The sequence below is a fragment of the Lissotriton helveticus genome, chromosome 11 (assembly GCF_964261635.1).
Source record: "Lissotriton helveticus chromosome 11, aLisHel1.1, whole genome shotgun sequence".
Lineage (NCBI taxonomy): Eukaryota > Metazoa > Chordata > Amphibia > Caudata > Salamandridae > Lissotriton > Lissotriton helveticus.
The window spans coordinates 981,456,125-981,478,082 of NC_136072.1; the positions used below are offsets into that span (position 1 = coordinate 981,456,125).

The window sequence follows — 21,958 nt, forward strand, 5'->3', positions numbered from 1 at the left end:
TGCCCACCCTGCCTTATGTTTTTTTTTTTTAACTAAACGCGGGTACCACCCCACTTATTCAATTATTTAGGCGCGCGGGTGCCCACCCCGCGACTTGGTCCGTGTTTATATTTAAAACTAAAGCGGGGGCCCACCCCGTGTCTCACTGCCGCGGCACCGGGATGGAGGATTCCGGCAAAACCGGAAGTCAGGCATCATTGTGCCTGGCAGCGGGCGGGACTTCCGGTTTCTGGAGGAAAGCCTGCGCCATGCCCGGGAGAAGTGCTGACTGTGTCCCGGGTCCCAGGAGGGGGCCCGGGTGAGGAGGTGAAGCCGGTCTGCGGGGCTCTCGTGATGGAGAGAGAACCCCGCGTTGTGAGGGCACAAGAGGAGCACGGGGTCCCAAGAGGGGGCCTGGGTGAAGAAAAGACTGCCCCCGCCATGCACCAAGAGCAAGAGAGTCCCCGAGGAGCGGGGGCTCTCCAGTGCATGCCGCGAGTCCCTCCAGCACAGGAGAGAGGAGTGATGGAGACTCCAGGCCCTGCTGTGAAATCCCGGTCCCAGGAGAGGGACCGGGCAAAGCACAGAGCAGCTGCTGTCCAGGAGAGCAGAGAAGTGCCTACGAGAGCCCAGGTGAGTGGGGCTCACAGTGCTTAGTCAGAGCGGTCCCGTGTGTGCAGTGGGCCACTCCAATGGGGAGATGGAGGCCGAGAGGGCCCCGTGGGGTTCCCAATGTCCGTGGCCATATCGGGGCGATTTGTTGGTGCCCGGGCGGCCCAACTTGCGAGAGGGATGCCCCAACGACCGGGGGCATATTTGTTTAAGGAGCCTAGGTGGCTCCCCCACCCCCATTAGTTTTCAGGGCCAGAGGGGCCCGTGGTTGCCCCAGTTATGGGCACATTCCTTGTAAGAGCCAGATGGCTCCAGCATTTGGGCATGTTTTGTTCTAGAGCCTAGATGACTCCAAAGATGGGCACAATCATTTAGATGGCCCAGAGGGGCCCATGCTTTTCCCTGTGCGGAGGCACCAGGAGTCTAGGGGCACAGTGGTGCCCGCGTCTTTGGTTGATCTCAACTGCTCTGCGAGAGTGCAGGCAGCTCCAACAGTGGCGCAGTTTTGATTTAGGAGTCCCTGAGAGGGATAGAAGTGGCACAGTGGTGCCAGGCCTCATTGTAGTGTTTACAGCTCCACAGCAAGTAGTGGGCAGCTGCACCATTTAGGCGCAATTCTCAAGAGAGTCCCTGAGGGACAGAAGTGGCACAGAGGTGCCAGGCCTTCCACGGCTGTGCAGCACTTAGTGCCTGCTGCAGCATTTAGGCCTCATGTGATGGTTCTCAGCTGCCCAGCAAGTAGTGGGCAGCTGCAACGTTTAGATTTGCGCAAGTGGCTCACCCCTGACTGGCGCTGCGTTGGCAGCGTGCCCTGACATTCTGGACACAGGGCATTTGAGCCCCTTCTTGGATGGTCAGTTGGCCAGGGGGCTGGAAGATGTATAGGGCGCAAGGCCCTAATGTGATTTATGTGCTGAAGAGAATGTGGTGCTAGGAAATGTAATGCATTTAGTATGTTTTACGCACCCTGTGTTTTATACCTCTAAACTGTGAATTATGATTATGAGGTTATTTTGCATTCCATGTGGTTATGCTATTGAGATTATGTTTCACTGTGTGATGTACGCCCCTAATGTGAGTTATACTTAGGAGGTAGGGTCTAAGGTGTTTAGACTAGTGAGAGATTGCATAATGTGTTTATGCTGGTGAGGTTGGCGCAGGATATAATTCTCGCCTGATGTGGCTGTGCATAATGTAAAGTTATGTTACAGGTTGAGGTGGAGTACAGTGATTACCAGTGGCTACTGGTTGTAGGTTTATGATCTATATTTACTTGTACCAATTTCTACTAAGTGTTGATCCTGACAGTGGCCCACATGGCCCTGTCCAGTGTAAATAATCCCTTGTGAATATTGCCCTTGCCAGTTGGCACAATGCATATTGTCGGATTACTATCTGATGTGTTTTGAGAATACAAAGGCTATTTTTATATAACCTTGTGTGGAGTTCCTTTTGTAGTGTGCCTGGGATGTTGTTGCTGTGTGCGTGCGCAAATGCTTTACACATTGCCTCCGAGATAAGCCTGACTGCTCGTGCCAAGCTACCAAGGGGGTGACTCCCTTGCCCTTGCTAGAGTGGTGGTTTCTGCCTGGCTTTGGCACAAGCCTTAGCAAACAAGAAATCCCAGTTCTAACATACCCCCAAGTTATTATGATAGGTTCTTACTGACGCGCCTACGCTTAGGCAACTTTTACAACCTGGTTACATTTCCCCCATTAAACGACTGGTCACGTTCTCCCTGCCCCTGTCCTTGTGACAATGTATCTAATCAGTCGACAATCCACATTATGGGGCCGATTAGGATGGCGGACGGACTTGCGTCCGTCCGCCACCCTTGAGGAGGAGGGAACGTCCGCAGGGGCTGCGGCGTTCCCTCCGTGCTGATTAGGATGTGACCGCCAGGGTGGCGGTCACATCCTCTATATTTAACATTGCGGCGGGTGCAGCTTCAAGCTGCACCCGCCGCAATGTTAAAAAAGCATGTTTTACATTTACATGCACAAAGCGGCCGGCACCGCACGGTGCCTGCTGCTTTGTGCACGCAAATGCAGGGGGGTACCATAGGTACCCCCCATGTGCACCCCCCACCCCCCATTCACCCAGGGGGCCCGCAACGGGCCCCCAAAGTGAATGTCCGTATGCTTTTCCATGGCGGAAAAGCCGCCGTGGAAAAGCATGTATTTACGAACATCCTAATATGGCGGACGGTGTCTCATAGACACCGCCTGCCATGTTATAGCTTTTCCGCCGCGGTCGGAAGCCGACCGCGGCGGAAAAGCGGCGGACGGAATTCCAGACCCACCAGCCATCCTAATTTGGCGGTGGGTCTTTGGAGGCTCCGCAGCGGTTTTTCCGCATCCTCCAGGCCGGCGGACACTTCCGCCGGCCCGGAGGATGCGGAAAAACCGCCATCCTAATCGGCCCCTCAGTTTTTTTGCAAATGTTATACTGTACTTAGGAGAAGATGGATTGTGCCTTATTTGAAGATGCTAGGCTTGAGGTAATGTTGACCCACATTTATAAGGCTTCAATCTCTAGCTGATGAAAATGTCACTAGTCACATTGCAAAATATCTGAAAGGGGTGGTCAGAACAAGGTCATCGATGCAAGGTCCAACTCTTGTTGAAAGTAACTGATTCACATGATGATTTTGTTACTACCTGAGCATGCGGCTAACACTTTAAAATCTGTCTGTTATTTCATATCTATGGTAATTGTAATGGATTTTATTCAGTTTTTAGCTTGATAAACTTTTAAATTATGAATGCTTATTTTTAAACGTTGAATGATCCTTCTTGTGCTTTTATGATTTAATACTTGAATCGAATAAAGCAAATATTTATTGATTGATATTGATGATTTAAGCACTTAACATACATTGATGCCTTCTCTGCACCACTATAAAACCACGCAAAATAAAGAAAAAATGTTTTAAAAAAGCATACTAACCTTAGAGGCCGGTTGCTGTTGCTTGGAGGCTGGGGCTTGATGGTCAGATGCCATTGTTAAATAGGTTGGTCTTCTTCAAGAATTAAAACATACAAAGGAGGTCTTGTTATTTCAGTGCCAATACAGGTTACATGTTTCATTTATTCAGTAAAGTAGGATGTTATAACTGTCTAGAAAGAAAGTAACTAACTAACATGTAGGACACATCTAGAATCTAGAAAGAGTACAAGGAAGGATTCACTAGAAAAGTGGGCATGAACAGGTGTGATTTCAATATTACAATATGTATGTGAGAGGCTGGCCTTGTATATGATGTCCACTTATGTGAGTGGGCACCCTGCACCAGTCCAGAGAACACTTATGGTGATTTAAGAGGTCTTAGACAACCATAGAAAGCTCTCTAAGTGGTAGCTGTGGAGAGCAACCATCAGGCTTAGTCCAGAAGGAGTGTAAAGCAGCTTGTTTTACCAGAATGCAATCATATATGTATAGATTAAGTGGAAAAGAACCACACAAGGTATTTATAAAAATATGTATTCATTATATAATACTCTCTAACACATACAAATATCTCCTAACCGGATATATGCACAATAGTTTGTGATCCTTTCCAGGGAGACCGGAGATGAGTCCGAACTCGGGGGGACATCTCAGGGGACAGCTTCACTCTCACCTGAACGCCGTGAGGGGAACGGCCAGACACCCGAGAGAGCCGTGAGGGCAACGGCAGTAGTTCCAATCGGGAACTACATTTCCCAGCAACCCCGGCCACCCCGCACACCTGCCACGAGACCAGCACGCCTGGAGGCGCTACATAAGGCAGAGGCTACTCTCGCACCGCGAGTCGCGCGCGGGAGCTGTCCGGGAGAAGCCCGGGACAAGGGCGGTACAGTCTACGGCAGTCCACGGCAGGACTAGGCAGGGCTGGGCCTCCCATCGTACATTCGCTGACAAGATGGGTAAGCGCAAAAATGGTGCAACTGTGGATGAAGGGGGGAAAAAGGCAAAAGTCGCTAAACAGTCTGACTCTATTATGTCTTACCTTACTACTGCGGTTGGGGCTTTGTCAAAAGAAATCGCTATGGCACAGCAAGAACTGGGCTTAGTAGGCGTTTCTCCTACCACAATTGAACTAGCTACAGTGCAAGGCATCCCTTTAGAGCCTCATGTCACAACAACAAATCCCACTTCTGCCTCAAGTTCGAAACAAGTACGTACTCCACAAGTACTGCAACCTATAGTGACTCTGGACCCACCTGTAACTTCAAAATCGACATCAAAAAAGAGGAAGAAAGGAGAGGGGTATCCCGAAGTCAGAAAAGTGGTGGAGGACACTTTAAAGGATCATCTTGATGCTCTTTTTGAGGAACAGATTGAACCTTTATAAGTGGGTATTACGAAGGACATTGTCGACACCATGAATACATACATGCCTTGAAGGACTATTAAAAAAGTGTGTCTTGATAGACGATTTAGTTAAAAAATTTGATAGCGCCCACAAAGGTCACACACTGGGATCTGAATGCCATACAAATTTGCGGCCAAAATCAGTGTTACCACCGCCCATCAATAACACCATGGTAGTAAATAGCGTTGGGCCAGGTATGAATGAGAAACCCCAACCACCTATATCCAATCTCTCTCAGGGGGTTCCTCCTTTTTCAGCAAGGTAGAATACGCATACAGAATGTAAGATTCATCTAAATCTGCCCCCAGTAGTAGCACCTTTTGTTGCAGTTTTTATAGGGGTTGCCCCGCTAAGAAAAGGAGAGGCTGAATCTACCGCTACTCTTATGAGGAAGGCAAAAAAATGGTGTGATGACTCCAGTAGTGGAGAAACAAACACTTCCTCCAGTATTATTCTAGCGAGAAGGGTGGGTTGGGTGGGGAAACGAGCTAAAACCGTGAAAGGTGACTGTGTGGTGATAAATTTTGATAACGCTCATTGCCCGAATAGCTTGTTCTGGGATGGGTCAGATATACGAGAAAACGACACCCTTAGAGCAGTCCCCTTAGGGTTCTTTTATCCCCCGCTAAGAGGGTATATCCGACCAAACACACATGCAAACACAATCCCCAATACAGGGACAGCGGGAGATGGGTGGCATACAGTACCTAGTAATGTAAGTCAAAATAGATCTACACCCAATAGTTAAGGCTTAAACCTGGTTCTAGCTAATCGCTTTGAACGATTAGCCGATTTAAACACTAACGACTGACAACCAGTCTCACCAGTCATCTCAACATCAGTACCCCCCGAGGTGGCGGCTCCATCCCTATGTACATTCCTGACCTGGAACGTCGCAGGGACGAGAGCTAAAAGGTCAGTCCAACTTGGGTTAATTATATCTCTAGACACCAGGTGATAGCATTTCAAGAAACCTGGGATACCTCAGCAACCCTCTTATTAGATGGTTTCTCAAGTTTTACAGTTCCAGCAACCCCAAGTAGTGCAGGGAGAGCAAAAGGGGGGCTTACTCTACTCTTCTCCTTAGAGCTAGCGGGGTCTTTTAATCAGTTGGACTCAGGTTCGCCAAATATCCTGATAATAGAATGGTTAGTTTCCCCAGGGTGCACCCCACTTGTAATTAATTTTTATAATGCATGGGGAGGACTAACAGAAACAGAACACGTGGACCACTTGGAGAACCTCATGAATAACTATAGTCAAAATACACATACTCCTTTTGATATCCTTTTGATGGGAGATTTTAACAGTCACCAATGTAAACAACTGTGCCACTCAGATGTTTCAGAGTCTCCTAATGGAGCAGATATTCCTCACTTTGAACACACCAAAACAGGGGAGGCACTTGAACTAATGCTAGCTAGTTTTAACTTATATGAACCTTTTAACACAGGAATGAATGAGCTGGTACCCACCTACAAAGGCTCAACAAATGGGTCGGTTATTGACTACATATTCATTTCTCCAGGCCTTACTTCAAAGGTGAAAGATTATAAGGCATTTGCCTCACCCCATAGCGACCACAATCCTCTGTCGGTGAAGTTACACTGGAGTGACTTATGGCGCAAACAAGTGGGACAACCTCGAGTTTGTACCATGGCGTGCCCAGTGACCAGGGCAGACGTCTTAAATGGGGTAGGGTTGTGGAGGAAACGTTTATGGACATTTTATTGCCTAAAATTGAGGGATCAGTGGAAATTTGTATGGATCATACCACTCCAAACCCCCAAATTATAGCAGCTTTTGATTCGATCTGTGCACAAACTGCTAGGGACCTCACAAAACCTTTATCAAAATTCCGTACAAAGCCTCACAAATGGTTTGATACCAAATGCTCACGGTCCTATAGAGCCCTGAAACAGGCCTTAAAGGCCAAGGCAAGAGACAAGGATGAAATTTCAAACTTGAGGCATGACTATAAAGCAAATATTAAGGCAAGGAAAAATGAGATTAAAAACAGTGCATGGAATGATCTCCTCACCATAGATGTCCTTAGAGACAGTAAACGATTTTGGGACATTGTAAATCATTCCTTCTTCTCGGGGGATGATAATACGGTCACAGACTGTGTGATTCCTGACGAGAAGTGGGTGCAGCATTTTAGCAAGGTATATGGAGGTAAACGTAATGAAATAGTAGGCACAATGTGGATGGACCATAACTTAGCTACATTAGAGTTTACTGAGGAGGAGGTCCACAAAGCTATAATGGAGTCTACAAAAAATAAGGCCCCTGGCCCTGATGGTGTCCCGGCGGACTTTTTTAAATACTGTCCGACACTTTGGTCCAAAGTATTAGTCAGAGTCTTTGGGGCAATAAACGAAGGTATCTTCCTCGAAACATGGGCAACATCCATCATTGTACCCATTTTTAAGAAGGGAAATCGGGAGGACCCAGGGTGTTATCGCCCCATTTCCCTCATTGACTCTGCTTTTAAGATCTTGGGCAGAGTCTTACTGACTAAATTGAGGGAAAATTTAGAACGGTGTGGGGGGCTCTCAAACATTCAATACGGGTTCCGAGAAAAACGGGGGACACTTGAACAATGTTCCAATCTGCACCTTTTGGTCTCCAAATATACGGTGGCCGGGGAGGGGTCAGTATATCTGGCCTTCATGGATCTCTCCTCGGCCTTCGACTTGGTGAACAGGACCAAGCTATGGTCCCTCCTACTCGAGATGGGCATAGAGGAACACCTAGTAGGTCTTATTGCTAGCCTACATCAGGACCTGTCTGCTAAAATAAGGGTCACTAGGGACGGAAGGTGCACGGACAGTTTTAAATCTGAGAAAGGGGTGCGCCAGGGCTGTATCCTGGCCCCCCTTCTCTTTACCATTTATATAAATGGGCTGGGGAAATATTTAGATGCGGGAATGGCTGATGTGCCGCGTATAGGAGGAGAACAGATACCAGCCCTCCTATACGCGGATGATGCCGTGTTAATTGCTCGAACTGGCATTGTTCTACAGGCCCTTTTGAATCGCTTTGGCTCCTTTATGGAGAATCTTGATTTAAAAATAAATGTAACAAAGTCACATACCATGATTATAGGCCGAAAAGGAAATATGTTGCATACAAAATCTTTTACTTGCAAGGGGGAAGTTCTCTCTAGGGTTCCCGTTATCCGTATTTGGGGGTCCTCTTTGACCAGAGAGGCTCCTGGGTCCCCCAGATTAAGGCAAAGAGCATTAGTCTAGCTCGATCTACATCAGCCCTGTTGGCCTTCACAAAAAGATTAGGCGCTAAACCAATGTAGGCAGTGATAAAGGTATATAATAGTAAGTGTATCCCAATTGCCATGTATGGGTCTGCTATGTGGGAATATGCAAACTTGGATAGAATCCAGAGGGTGGAAAATGGACTCATCAGGAAATTTTTATCTGTCCCCAATTCCACCTTTACGATCCATGAGGAAATGGGCTTGCCTTATATTGTGGACAAATTGAGGTTAGCCCCACTTCTTTTCTGGACTAAAACATGGTTGAATTCTGAGCTAACATTAAATCATGCCATTCTTAAAGACGTTATCTCGAGGGACAATGCTATGAGAATTTTCTGGCTAAAATATATTAGATCTACTTTCGCCATGCTTGGGAGACTAGAACTCTTTGCCGATCCAACTAACATCAGGAGGGAAGACATCAGATGGGTCAAGCAGGAGTTTCTGGAGAGGGCTCATATGGAGAGAGAGGAGTTAGAACTGAGGAAACCCTCAGTAAGAGCCCACATAGTTTTAATTACCACTCCCTCTCTGGAACCGTACTTAAAAATTGTTACTAACCCACTCCACAGACTCTTGCTAACAAAATTTAGGCTGAATCTAATCCATTACTCACTTGGTAATTTCCCCGTGTGGTCAAAACCTGAAGACGGACCACCCTGTGATTGTGATCAGTTCTCAATTCAGGACACTCTTCATTTTACATTTTTTTGTGGCCTGTATACTAGGGAGAGGGTAAAATATTTACTTCCTGTTCTAAAAGCTACTGGCTTCATCCAAGTAAGGCCAGCCTTAATTTTCCTCCAATCACTAGCGGAAACCCATACCATCTTTAGCGTTGCATGTTATTTAACAGCCGCCTTCAGATTAAGGAGGAAAAAAACATCTAGAAAAGCTTTATTTTAACCTACTTTTAAATTTGGTTTTATCTAAAATTTTAATCATTGCAATTATGTGGAATAATGAAATAATAACTTATGTCATAAATTTAGTAATCAAATTTATTGATGTTTTAAAAAAGAAAAAAACATTGTACTGTACTGTATCTTGTCCTTTTATGATTTTAACAAAAATCGAATAAAGTGTATTTTGACTTTGATATGCACAATAGCACAAAATACACAGTGGACCCGAGGGGGGACCAAACCATATACTAAGAAAGTGGTATAAGAACCACGACTGGGACCAAGACAAGGTCGAGAGGATGTAGAAATGCTGGAGACCCAAAGAACCACCCAAGGTAAGAGACTAGGAGCCCCACGGAGATCGTGTGTAGTGTGGGAACACAACTGAGTTCTCCGCACAAGTCAAAAGGCGGTTGGAATTTTAAAGATTAAGGACCTTCCCCAGTGTATCCTGAAGAAACCCAGTGGAAGACAGAAGGTTGGAGAGCCACCCCACGCATGGATACCCTAGTACCCATGTTACCTACAGCAGAGAAGCCGAGTGCATAGGTGTGAACTAGTGTTGGTAACCGCAGTCGTACCCAATGGAGGACTTCAGGAAAGTGCCACCTTTGGAGAAGGAGAAAGTGTTAGGTGGAATATCAAGGTGGATTGTAGTTGAGAAGTACCTGCAAGTAGAGGGGACATAGTCTAGGTCACTCAAGAGTGACCAGGAGATCTGGAAGACAAACGACCATCGATGTCAGGTCTTGCAGGAGAGTTAACGGTGACCTTGACTCTGCAGATGAGAGTACCAGGCGACGTTGAGGAACACCAGGAGCCATGTATGAGCTGTCCTACGTCGATGTCGAGAGTTGAGGAGTCGGTGTCCATCAGAGCACCAACAAGCCTTGGCAACTGCAAACAACATAGAAGTTCAAGAAGGTGCAATGTCAGGACCAGCATGGTCCAGATGACACACCACAAGCAGGGAAGTCAGGTCAGACCCCAGGCAATCAGAGGAGCCCAAAATAAACAAAGGTGACCCTCAACAGGACCCACAGGCCGAAGGTACTGGAGTCGCAAGAGGACCTCAAGCAGCTCACCAAAAGATCCAGGTCATGGTGCAAACAATGCGATGTGGACAAATACTTTGGATACTGCAGATGCTTGAGGTGGGGGCTACTTTTAGCCTGAAGATTTTGATGGAAGGAAGCCAACAAGTCTTTGTAATGGCAATTTGGCGCGTGCACAGGAGTTCGGTTGCGGGCGGCTCCCAGGAGGGATACTGCCCTCAAACTTGGTGAGAGGGCGGGGTAGGCTTGAGAGCTCTGGAAAACCATCACCTGTGTTGCTGTGCCTTACAAACTCTGTAGGAGCTCAGGATCAGCAGACTGGTTAGCTTAGTTGTGGTGCCTGCAGATGCAGGGAAGTGACTCCTTCATTTCAAGGGAGATTCCTTTAGGTGTCTGGATGCCCACAGGTCTTGGAAGGTTTCTGTATGGTGCACAGGCACAGATGATGCAGCAGACTGAAAGGGGGATGAAGTTGAGTCCAAACAAAGTCCAGCAAAGTCCAGAGTGCCCAGGTAGAACTGGAAGTGATGTCTAAATTGAATCATGTCCCACGACGAACCTCGGAACCTACACTCAGATAAGCCCTTAAGTACCATAAGGAAAGGGTTGGGACAATTCAGGGGACCCTCCCAGGGTAGAGTTTGGACAGGGGTTGTTACTTCCATGTCCTTTGCCCAGTTTTGTGCCAGAGTGGGAGCCAACGGCTCCCAGCGCTGGTTTGAACTGAACTATGCAAGGGGACACCAAATGTGCCCCTCATGCAGACTGAGTGGTGCTAGCAAGTGCACTCACCCGGTCCCAATACAGAAAATCCTGTCTGAGAGAAGGTCACACCTCCCTGTGACAGAATACCAATTGTTCTGCCTTACCCTGCTCGAGATTGGCTCAGCAGAAGGAGGGCAGAATCCTGTCTAGAGACTGGCACAGGGAGCACTGAGAGCCTAACGGAGGTCCGTTCCAGTGCTTGTAATCATACCTTCCACACCGTTTACAGTGTGGGGTATGATTCTAGCATCATGTTTGATACCAAACATGATAGGATTCGTTTCAGCCAATTTTGAGATGGTCATCGCGAGATTATGCGATGCCCCTCCATATAGTATATGACTGTTTCACTTACAACCCGGGAGAATGGGCTCCGTAGGCTGTAGGGGTGTACTGCTCTTGCAGGGGCACCCTTAAACTTAGAACCAAGCACCCTGCCTTCAGTATTCATAAGGCATGCTATAGGGGTGACTTTTAGGTATTAAGTGCAGTGACCTTAGATATAGGAAACCTATATTTTGTGTAAGTGGTGCTAGCACCAGCTTACACAGGATGCAATTGCACGCCTGTAGTTGCATTTTGAGGAGCCTCCCTGGGTGGCATTATACATGCTTCAGCCCATAGGGGACTTCTGGGGGATCAATGCCCTGGGTACCTTAGTACCATATACTAGGGACTGATAAGAGTACCTCAGTATCCAATCTGGGATGTACCTAAGTACTGACCACAACAATTTAAGGGAGAAAGCAGAGAGATGGGGTCCTTATTTTTTTTTGTAAACACAATTTTATTGAGACTGGGGACCTGATTAGCAGGATCCCAGTCAGACTAGTCAAAAACAGCTTAGCACCAGGCAAAAAGTGGGAGTAACCATGCAGAAGGATCCAACCTTCCTACAATGTATCATTGAAATTACCTCTGCCTTACTTCACTGTGTCTCAGGACGTGGTATTGTATAGTGCAAGTGCACCAAAGGCTGGTGTGCTAATGTGCATTCATGAATGTGTGCTTGTGAACTTTACAAAATGCTGCTCTCAGTTGCGTCTTATGAAGTGGTTGTATGTCAGATTATTGATCATAAAAATGCCATCTAAGATAAATGTAGTGGCCTAACTATCATCTACAAAAACATGGTTCGACGGAGTGCAGATTTTCTATTATTAACGCCAATGGGGCAATATTATTGCTAATGATATTCTAGAACCATACAGTCGAAGGACAGAGCGCTACTTGAACCCCCTGAGCAATATATTAGCCCTTAATTGTCTTTAGCACTTTGAAGCCAATTGTTTCAGACATATCCGGCGGTTCTACTGCTATGATGAGTGTGGTCCTGAATATGGATTTTAAATTAATAAAAATTATTTATATATGTGTATATATATATATATATATATATATATATATATATATATATATATATATGTTCATTGGAAAAAAGCACTGTTAAAGGTCAATCATGGCTCAGCAACACACAAACCTGAAAATCCCGACAATTCACCTGTTTTTATGTGCAATGCACTCCATACCTCACTCCGCTACCATAAATTGCCCATTGTAGGCAGACTCTTTTTTTACATGTCATTAGCTGTGTGGTGTTGTGAGCATGGTGGCATACTATTGCATTGTCATTTTGTGCCAATCCAGCAGGACAGGGGAAACCCTGAAGGGGTAAGTGCAATAAAATTTGTCAGAGACTTGGCATTTTCATTGCTAGACAGTCTACCGTCAAAAGACCGCACATAACTAAAAACTTCACACTTGTCCAATCAGGGATCTTAAGCAACTTGCAGAGTAAAAAAGAAATAGTGATCAAACCCTCAGTTAAGGGCGGGAACGTTGTTCTTTTAAGTTACAATCAATATTGTCAAGAATCTCTAAAACAACTGGAAGATCCGAAATACTATCTAAGAGCAACTATGGAACAAAACAAAGAAAGCATTCGATTGTACCATCTCCTATTGACAAAGTGGCGCAACAAATCCATGTTGGATACAGATGAGTTTTTGTTTTTGCGCAATCCAGAACCTGTATTGCCTACCTTCTACCAACTACCGAAGGTACATAAAGACTGCAAAAAACCTCCTGGACGACCCATCGTCTCCTCAAAAGGGAGCTTAACTGAGAATTTATCAATCTACATCGACTCGTTTCTGTCCACTTTCGTCAATGCCCTACCTTCGTTTGTGAAAGACACCAAAGACTTCATCCAACAAATCGAACAGGTCACTTGGGATCCATCATACCTGTTGATTACTTTAGACATAACCAGTCTCTACACATGCATAGAACATGAACAAGGTGTAGAGGCTGCCAGACATTTTCTAGACATGAGACCAGCAAAATATGCGCTACATGGACAGTTTTTGATTGAATGTCTGCAATTTTGCTTGACTAACAACTTTTTCCTGTTTCAGAATGTCCTTTTTAAACAACTGAATGGGACCGCGATGGGAACCTGCTTCGCCCCCAGCTACGCGAATCTCTTCGTGGGCTGGTGGGAGGAGCAGGTTGCCCTGAAAGGTGGGAACCTTAAATGGGCTGGTCACATTGTTGTCTGGCGTCGGTATATCGACGACCTTTTCCTGGTGTGGAGGGGCTCCTCCACACAGGCAGAGGAATTTATCTCTGATCTAAACAACAATAATTTGAATCTTAGATTCACAGCTGACATTAGCCAACAGGAAGTACACTATCTGGACTTAAGGGTTTATATCCATCAAGGCAAACTGGAAACAGGCCTTTATCGCAAGCCAACGGCTGGCAACAGTACCTTGCATTATGAGAGTAGTCATCCCTCTAGTCTGATTCGGAGTATCCCGTATGGGGAACTCCTGAGACTTCGACGGAATTGTTCTTTGGAGTCTGAATTCATCAAAGCGGCACAAGAAAGCATTGCTAGATTTCTAGCTAGAGGATATGATAAAACTCTCCTTGATAACACCTATAGGAGAGTCCTGAGAATTCCCAGACAACAACTCCTCACTCAAATGCCCCGCTCTATGGGTGATACAGACTCCAGTAACAATTTTCGATTGATAACCACATACTCTGATGAAGTCTCAAAGCTACGACAAATTTTGAATAAAAATTGGCACATCTTGAAAACAGATCCCGTTATAGGCAAAGATGTCCCAGAGAAACCCCTCATAACCTTTAGGAAGTCCAAATCCATCAAAGACACCCTGGTACAAAGTCACCTCATGCCACTACCACCCAAATCTACAGGCACACTGAAGGAAATGAAAGGCTTCTTTCCGTGTGGCAAGTGCAAAGCTTGCGATCAGAGCAGGAGAACCCTGTCCTACAACGTGCCGGGATTAAATAAACCTAAAATGATCAACAAATTCATCACATGTTCGACACCTTTTGTGGTGTATTGTCTGGTATGCCCTTGTGGTCTCCAGTATATCGGAAGCACTGTTAACAGCGTGAAGCTACGAATACTGGAGCACCAAAGGGCCATCATGAATAAAGACCCTACATATCCTGTGGCACGTCATTTTGCCGAGAAACATGGGAGTAATAGGGAGCTATTACGTTACTACGGCATTGACCACGTACCTGCTAATCCCAGAGGTGGAGACAGACTACTCCGTCTCCGTAGGCTTGAATCCAGATTCATTATTGATCTACAAACCAAGCACCCAATGGGACTAAATATAGGTGAGGAATTGACAGTACACCTGGGTAAATGAACAACATAATCCATTGACTCATCTCCCTTAGCTGGGATCTTGTCTGATAAATTCCTGATACGATATATATCCCTTACAGTATGACCTTTGCATTTCTTTCGATTCCTTTGTCTCTTTATTCCAATTTTCGCAAAACTAAATTCTGGGTTTTATTTGTTGTTGTACTTTAGCACTTTAGTAAATAATTCACATTGATTTGTGGTGACTAGAATAACGAATGAAATAGAACGATGTTATTTGAATTAATACATGAATCAGAATGTGTACACTTACAGATTTATTGCTTTGTGTAGAGTATGAATTTATGCACAAATATCATGAATTTGTTTGATCAATTTTAATGTGGATTTACGAACATTATCTGATGTGCTATCTTACATGTTATTCTCCGGATAACATTTTAAATGTTACCGGAGCTACGCCGATCCACGGCTAGATTGTCTGCATCTCCTATGTTTTTGGAAGCCGCTGTGGTAATTGAGCAACAAGAACTATTTCTTTTGGGTTTTACTGCCAGTGCAAAGCCGATCCACGGCGATATACATGAAAGTCTCTGGCTATGGTAATCAGTCTGTAGCATACAAATGACTGTTTTATTGATCTAGTAATGTTATATATGGCAACATTGTTTGGAGAGTATTACGATATGCATTCATTTTACTCTGCATATATATCTTTTGTTATTATGTATGGTCCAATATGGCTGCCATAGTTAACCCAATTTTTGAACACTGTAAGAAACACCAGAAATAACGCTAAAACTCGATGGTGTATGTATTTATAGTCCACCTTTTGTTTCTATGATATGCTTCAAATAAGCGTCATTGACTTAATGCCGGCGACACTGATGAAGGACTATTGTCCGAAACGCGTCTGTTTTCTTCGTTGCCGTGTGAGAAATAAAAACACCTTTTGTCAAACCTGGAGTGCTTTTCCTCTTTCCAGGACGGGAGGGAGTTTAGGAGCTTCTATATATATATATATATATATATATATATATATGTTCATTGGAAAAAAGCACTGTTAAAGGTCAATCATGGCTCAGCAACACACAAACCTGAAAATCCCGACAATTCACCTGTTTTTATGTGCAATGCACTCCATACCTCACTCCGCTACCATAAATTGCCCATTGTAGGCAGACTCTTTTTTTACATGTCATTAGCTGTGTGGTGTTGTGAGCATGGTGGCATACTATTGCATTGTCATTTTGTGCCAATCCAGCAGGACAGGGGAAACCCTGAAGGGGTAAGTGCAATAAAATTTGTCAGAGACTTGGCATTTTCATTGCTAGAAATGGGATTTGTGGTTGACTGACCTATTCACCCAGACAAGGCAGGAACCACCACTCTAGTGAGGATAAACTAGATACATGCGAAAATGTAACCTTTGCTCATCCTCTGGTAGCTTGCCACAGAGCTGTCAGGCTCATAAAAAGAGGGAATGTGTAAAGTATTTGTGCAACACACATGTACACAGTAAGACAATTGGAAACACCACAAAACAAATCCACACAGGTTATGCAAAAATAGATCATATATTCTGAACAAAACAAGACCAAAACAACAAAAATCCAATATAAAGAGGTGAGATATTTAATTTTAGAGGAAGAAATGCAGTAAAGCGATTAGTGGTACGTAGCGCTAAAAAGGTTGCTCTAGGTTGCATGGACCGGGGCAAAGTCAAAGACCGCGCCAACCCTGATGAAGCGCAGGCCAACTACGGGACTCACACAGGCCCCTGTGAAGAAAGCACCTTTCCTGGTGGCATACAGCGAGATGCGTCAATGTTGAGGCCTGCAGCTGCAGGATGCTTCGATCTTCTCCACGCAGTGAAGGCAATGCATCAGTTCCAAAGATGGGTGGCAGAGTTGAGAGGTGTTGAGCGATTTGCCGGATTTTGCCATGTAGGCAATGGGATGTTTCGATCTCACCAAGCTGCAGGGGCGTTAAAGCACTATCTGATGCGTCGATCTCTGGAGGCAAAGTGCTGGTTCCGAGGTGATGCATTGATTTTACTCCTGTAACGTTGTTGATGCCTCAGTTCTGCTACATGCAGAAAGGAGATGCATCATAATCTGTGTTGCAAGTATCTGGGCCACTTCCAATGAGCCAGGGACAGGATCAGGGGCAGAGTTTTTGATATCCCTGAGTCTTAAGCAACAGGAGGTAGCCAAAAAGCCCTTGGAGATCACTTGGAGTGAAGGCAGAGTCCAGCTCTCCTTCAGCAGAGTCAGAGAGCAGCAGGAAGCAGGGCAACAAATAGAAACTCAAACCTTCCAGATCAGCAGCTCTGTTGAGTCCTTTAAGCAGCATAGCAGTTACTCTGGCAGAGCTTCAGTTACAAGTCCAGTAGTGTCTGATTGTATTGGGTCAGACACTCAGTACTTATACTCAAAAGTGTATTTGAAGTGAGGGTGATTTCAAAGCAGCTCTCTGAAGTGCACCAGTATCCCTTTTAACCAAGTCCTCTCTGCCAGTCTATCTGTGGGGGTTAATCAGTTGTTTGTGTGGGGGCAGGGTACTGCCTATTCAGGTGAAGTGTTACCCACTTCCTTCCAGCCTGCCCAGGCAAGGCCATCAGAATGCAGATGTATGTAGATGGGTACTCAGACACACCTAACCTTCCTGTGTTGTGTGTGTCTAGAGGAAATGCACAAAGTGTAGCTGTCACCCACCCCAGATGTGTATTGGAGACAGGCTGTCAGGCCCACAGAACAGTAAGTACAGAGAAATGTCCACATGTCCGCTTTGATTGAATCATTCAGCATTCTTTCCATCATTTGTTGCAGTTACACTTTTTGCCCTAAGTGGGACGGGTATGCCCAGACGTGGATCCCTTGCTCAGTGTGCCACTGGATTCAAGCTAGCCTGGCTGATGAAGGGTGACATACCCTGAAACCAGTCCCAGGATGTTTTTTTCCGGTCCAGGGAGGACCTGGCTTGGCAGTTCTGTCTGGACTGTTCCCATAGGCACAGGGTAAAGACTGATTTGCATATGGTTGGGTCCAAACTGGGGTGGCATAATGGACAAAAGAACAATGCATTTAGCCCAGATCTCTAGACTAGGGGAGAATGATTGAATCATTCAGCATTCCGTCCATCATTTGTTGCAGTTACACTTTCTAAACGTGGCATTTCTACAACAGTAATGTTAAATGCAACTTTACCAGAAAGGAGGATTTATCATTACCATTCCAAAGATGTGAAACATGAAAAAGCTACTCCTCTCTGATTAGTAATTACAGCTTACAAATGTATTAAGGAATTCCCAATGCTCGCCTATGAGAGGGGTAGGCCTCACAGTAGTTAAAAACAAATGTGGGTGTTTATCACTACCAGGGCATGTATATATTAAACCTATATGTCTTAGCTTTTGCTTACATGGCACCCTGCCCATAGGGTTAGTGTAGGGGTGACCTATATGTAATAAAAGGGAGGTTTAAAGCTTGGAAAGTAGCTTTAAATGTCAAGTAGAAGTGGCAGTAAACTAGATAAGGGTTGGTTATGGCTGAGTGAGCATAACAATGAAGAAAACACCCACAATTCACCAATTATGTTATGCAACTCACAATTCACATAGCTCATGCTCCCTACCTTGCATAATACGTAACTTGCTGTTAGCATGTGATAAAAAAGAGAAGGCAAACAAAATGAAAAATATGGTAGTGAGCAAGTTATGATATGCATTGCATGCCATAACCTGCCAATTTCAGGATTTTTTCAGTTTTGGCACACCTTAAAGTAAACTCAGATGGCCTAGTGCGCCATACCTGTCTATCGGGCTGACCGGCTTACCATCTGTGATGGTTATCAGTACTCCATTAGGCCAGATACCATCAAAATAATTGCAAAAAAGAAACAAGGTACCATGCCTTCTACATCAATACATGCAGGATCTGAATTGACATCCCTGTGTCCATCATGACAGTCTCAACCCTACTTTAATTTAGGAAAGAGCAGAAGACACAACTCTTTATAGAAAACCACATCAGGATGTAGCATCAGTTCACGTTCACTCTTAGAAAGCAGCTACTCCTACAAGCTCATGTTAACTGTGTACAGGCATTGGATCCCGTAGCGAACTTCACCGCCTTTAGCCTCTGTTTGTGCTATATAAATGCCACATAAATATATAGATACATATTTACATACGTGCATACATACGTATGTTATATATCAATAGGATGCATTCATAGAATGTGCACAATGATTGTCAAGGCTGTGTACAATGCATCCAGACAATTTGTGCTGTACAGCTTGCCACGATAAATACAGCAACTGGACAGCTATAACTTGCTGCTTTCTGCGTTTAAAATCGTTTCCAGAGAAGATTTGCTAAATAGAAAGTCTAGCCCTTAATGTACAACAAATGTTATCATTGCCAAGTGTGTGTGTAATGTAATGCACCAAATGCTGTTAATGTATGGACAAATACATTTAATAAATATACTTTTTTTGAAAAGAGACTCTTGTTTGGCCTTATATATTGATCCCTAGATAACAATGCTTGCTCACTTCCGTACACGCATTATTTACCATTTTTTAATCAATTTTTATATACTACTAACCCATTCCAACAACTAACCCATTCCCATCAGGGTGCTTTCAATTACGGTGAAAACAATGAAGATACAATAGTAAGCAAAACAGAGTAAGGAACACATTTGATACAGAGCAAACATATGAGTCAACATACCCCCCACTGAAGACCAGTGACAAAAACTGACTGACAAACAGCATATGTAACCTCAAAAAGGACCAGGTAGTTTGCAATTTTGGCATACAATTCATGAATGTAATAGCTCACTTCAAAGACGACATCCTAATTGACCAAGATGGCACCACGCAGGGTAAGAAGGATTTTCAATTAATAAGAGTTTGCATGGAGTTTACTAAGGAAATACTATTTTGAATAAATCATTAAATTCGTATAGAACTTCCTTTCCATTCTCCTATTTGGGATGCCACTATTCTGAAAGTAATAGCCAACAAATTTTCAGTAGATTTTGAAATGTGGCCACGCCTCAGTTACACACTAGCCAGTAATAGTTGAAGGCTGCTGGCACAAATCATGTGGGCTATCGAAGGGTAATAGACGGTATACCAGAGATAGATTGTGTGATGTGGATTTGAACACTTTGCTGCAGATTAACTAACATTTCACACACGCAGCAAAATAAGGCAACTTGCTGTGCTTTGTTGAGTGAAAGGGAGACATCAGAAATGCGCCATATTCACAAAAATAGGGGGCCTCATTTATGAGGCCTTGCGTCAGTTTTGCGCTTCCGATGCGTCACTTTTTGTGTTTAAAATCATACAATGTATACTTATAAAAAGCACACATAATAACACAGATCTATATTAAAAATGGTACCTTTTACCATAAAAACATGATATTCATTTTACAGATGTGCACACCTCTGCTGGGCTGTTTGCATTGCAGGAAGTGAATGGTACTAAAACCATCTAGCCACGCTTTATTTCACTCTGCGACCATAGTGTAGCACGAGCTTTCCTTAGTTGTTGGCCTTGTTTTTGCGCACATAGTAATGTAATAGTTTCTGTAATAGTTTGTAATATGTAATCGTTTGTAAACAGATAGTAGTTTCTGACCTGGGCTTCTGTTTACGGTTAGGAAAACACCAGCATAACACTACGCCCCCCCTCCCACTGCTGCTAGCCATTAGCCACGGGTCCTCCAGCACACAAGGTTGGCCCCTGTGAGACTGTGGCCCCTCGCTGAGGACCTGGCTGCTCAGCATCAGGCTAGCAGCTTGTCCTTCTGTACATCGTCTTGCTCATGGTACCCGCAGAAAACTCACAGCGACCAATCTGACCGAGCTAACAATGCAACGGTCGAGTCGAGCCACATACATCCCTAAAGTATTATTCTTCAAGCAGATGAATTCTTTACTATCTTGGTTTTACATATAGTTTGCTGTCACAGCCATGCAGACTGCATTTCTGTTAAGAATAAGAGCTCTGTTTCACCTTAGTTAATGTACTCATTTTATCATCCTTGAAATGATGAAAGAGTGAGTCAGCCCTCAAGGGTTTCATAAACACATCTGCAGCACCTATGTTAAAACAAGTGAGCTAAATTACCACCTGTATGCTGGTTTGTTGAAATCTAACACCGTTAAATTGAGTATCTTTTTATTTTGGCTAAACATCTATATTTCAAGCGCCATTTTAAAACAGTTTGCATACACCTGGGTCAACCCTTCATTCTAAGCAGCAATATTATCACAAACATCTGCACCTCTTCTTTCTACAAATACAATCTTTCAAGGAACTCTATGGTATGTTACTTTTCTTGGTTAAATTGTGTAAACTGTGGCATAAGTTCTAGGGTGTGCTGTTTCACTATCTTTTATCTCAACTTTATTAAGATATGAACCACTCCAACCCACCACTTAACTGGAGAGGAGCTGCTTGATTAAATGCTGGCATTCCCATATTTTTAGATCTAATATACATATTACAAAGAAGGTACAATATTTTTAAGCCTACTTTATTAAAGGCAAAATACAAGATAATACAATATATTAAATGCAACCTAGGAAACGTATTATGACTATTTTTTTTTATTTAGTTAGGATTTTTATATAGTGCCACTCTTACTCAAGGGTGCGTCACTTTCTGTAGTATATAGCCTAAACATCTGACTCAGAAGTCGCAAAACAATAAAAACGAGAGTTTAAAATGAAAGAAAAGAAACTGAGGCGTCTCTTACCAGTAGCACCAGTACCCGCTTGTCCCAGTGAAAGGCCCAAGGGAGAACTAGTGAATTTATACAAACCTGGAGCAGAGCGTTGCCAAATCTATTTACAAGATGCTTCCAGCATGATGCAGCGCGACAATGCTGGATTACAGCGCCCTGGACACGTCGTTCAGCTGATGCGCCGAGTGCATTGTTTGACGAAACACCAAGTGGTCGAATTATTTCATTAGCTTTCACATTTAGCGTCCGCCGCCTTTGTGAGGGCTGTGGGCCCGGAGATTTGGAGTTTGCATACATCAGCCCTCTGGCTGCCAAGACCTGGGACAGCTCTGACTGTCACACAATGCCGCACCCAGCGCTGCTGCTGTGATTCAGAGCCAAAACCATGTATTAATCAGGCAGCCACATCTAAGTCACTGAGTGACATCAAAAATGACTTGAACATTGTACAATATTGGAGCCCAGGCTTCTTTTTGCAAAAGCGTTAAGAAGAAGTTATATAGTTTAAAACATGGCAGGGCAACCCTATATGTATGCCCTAAGTATAAAGTAATAAAGTAAAAGAAAAAGAGGGGTTCGGA

At 44.3% G+C, this 21,958-nt stretch overlaps 1 protein-coding gene across 1 annotated transcript in view; it reads right to left on the reverse strand.

The window, feature by feature from the left end:
- The window catches only part of CRYBB2 (crystallin beta B2), a 56,176-nt gene extending 34,767 nt beyond the window's left edge, over nt 1-21,409 (reverse strand). Inside the window, exons 1-2 of the mRNA XM_078666076.1 lie at nt 21,390-21,409; nt 3,541-3,613 (exon numbers count right to left, since the gene is read on the reverse strand). Coding sequence (XP_078522202.1) covers nt 3,541-3,594 — 54 coding nt within the window. The 5' untranslated portion in view covers nt 3,595-3,613; nt 21,390-21,409. The remainder of the gene's footprint in view (nt 1-3,540; nt 3,614-21,389) is intronic.
- Between the last annotated feature and the right edge of the window lie 549 nt (nt 21,410-21,958).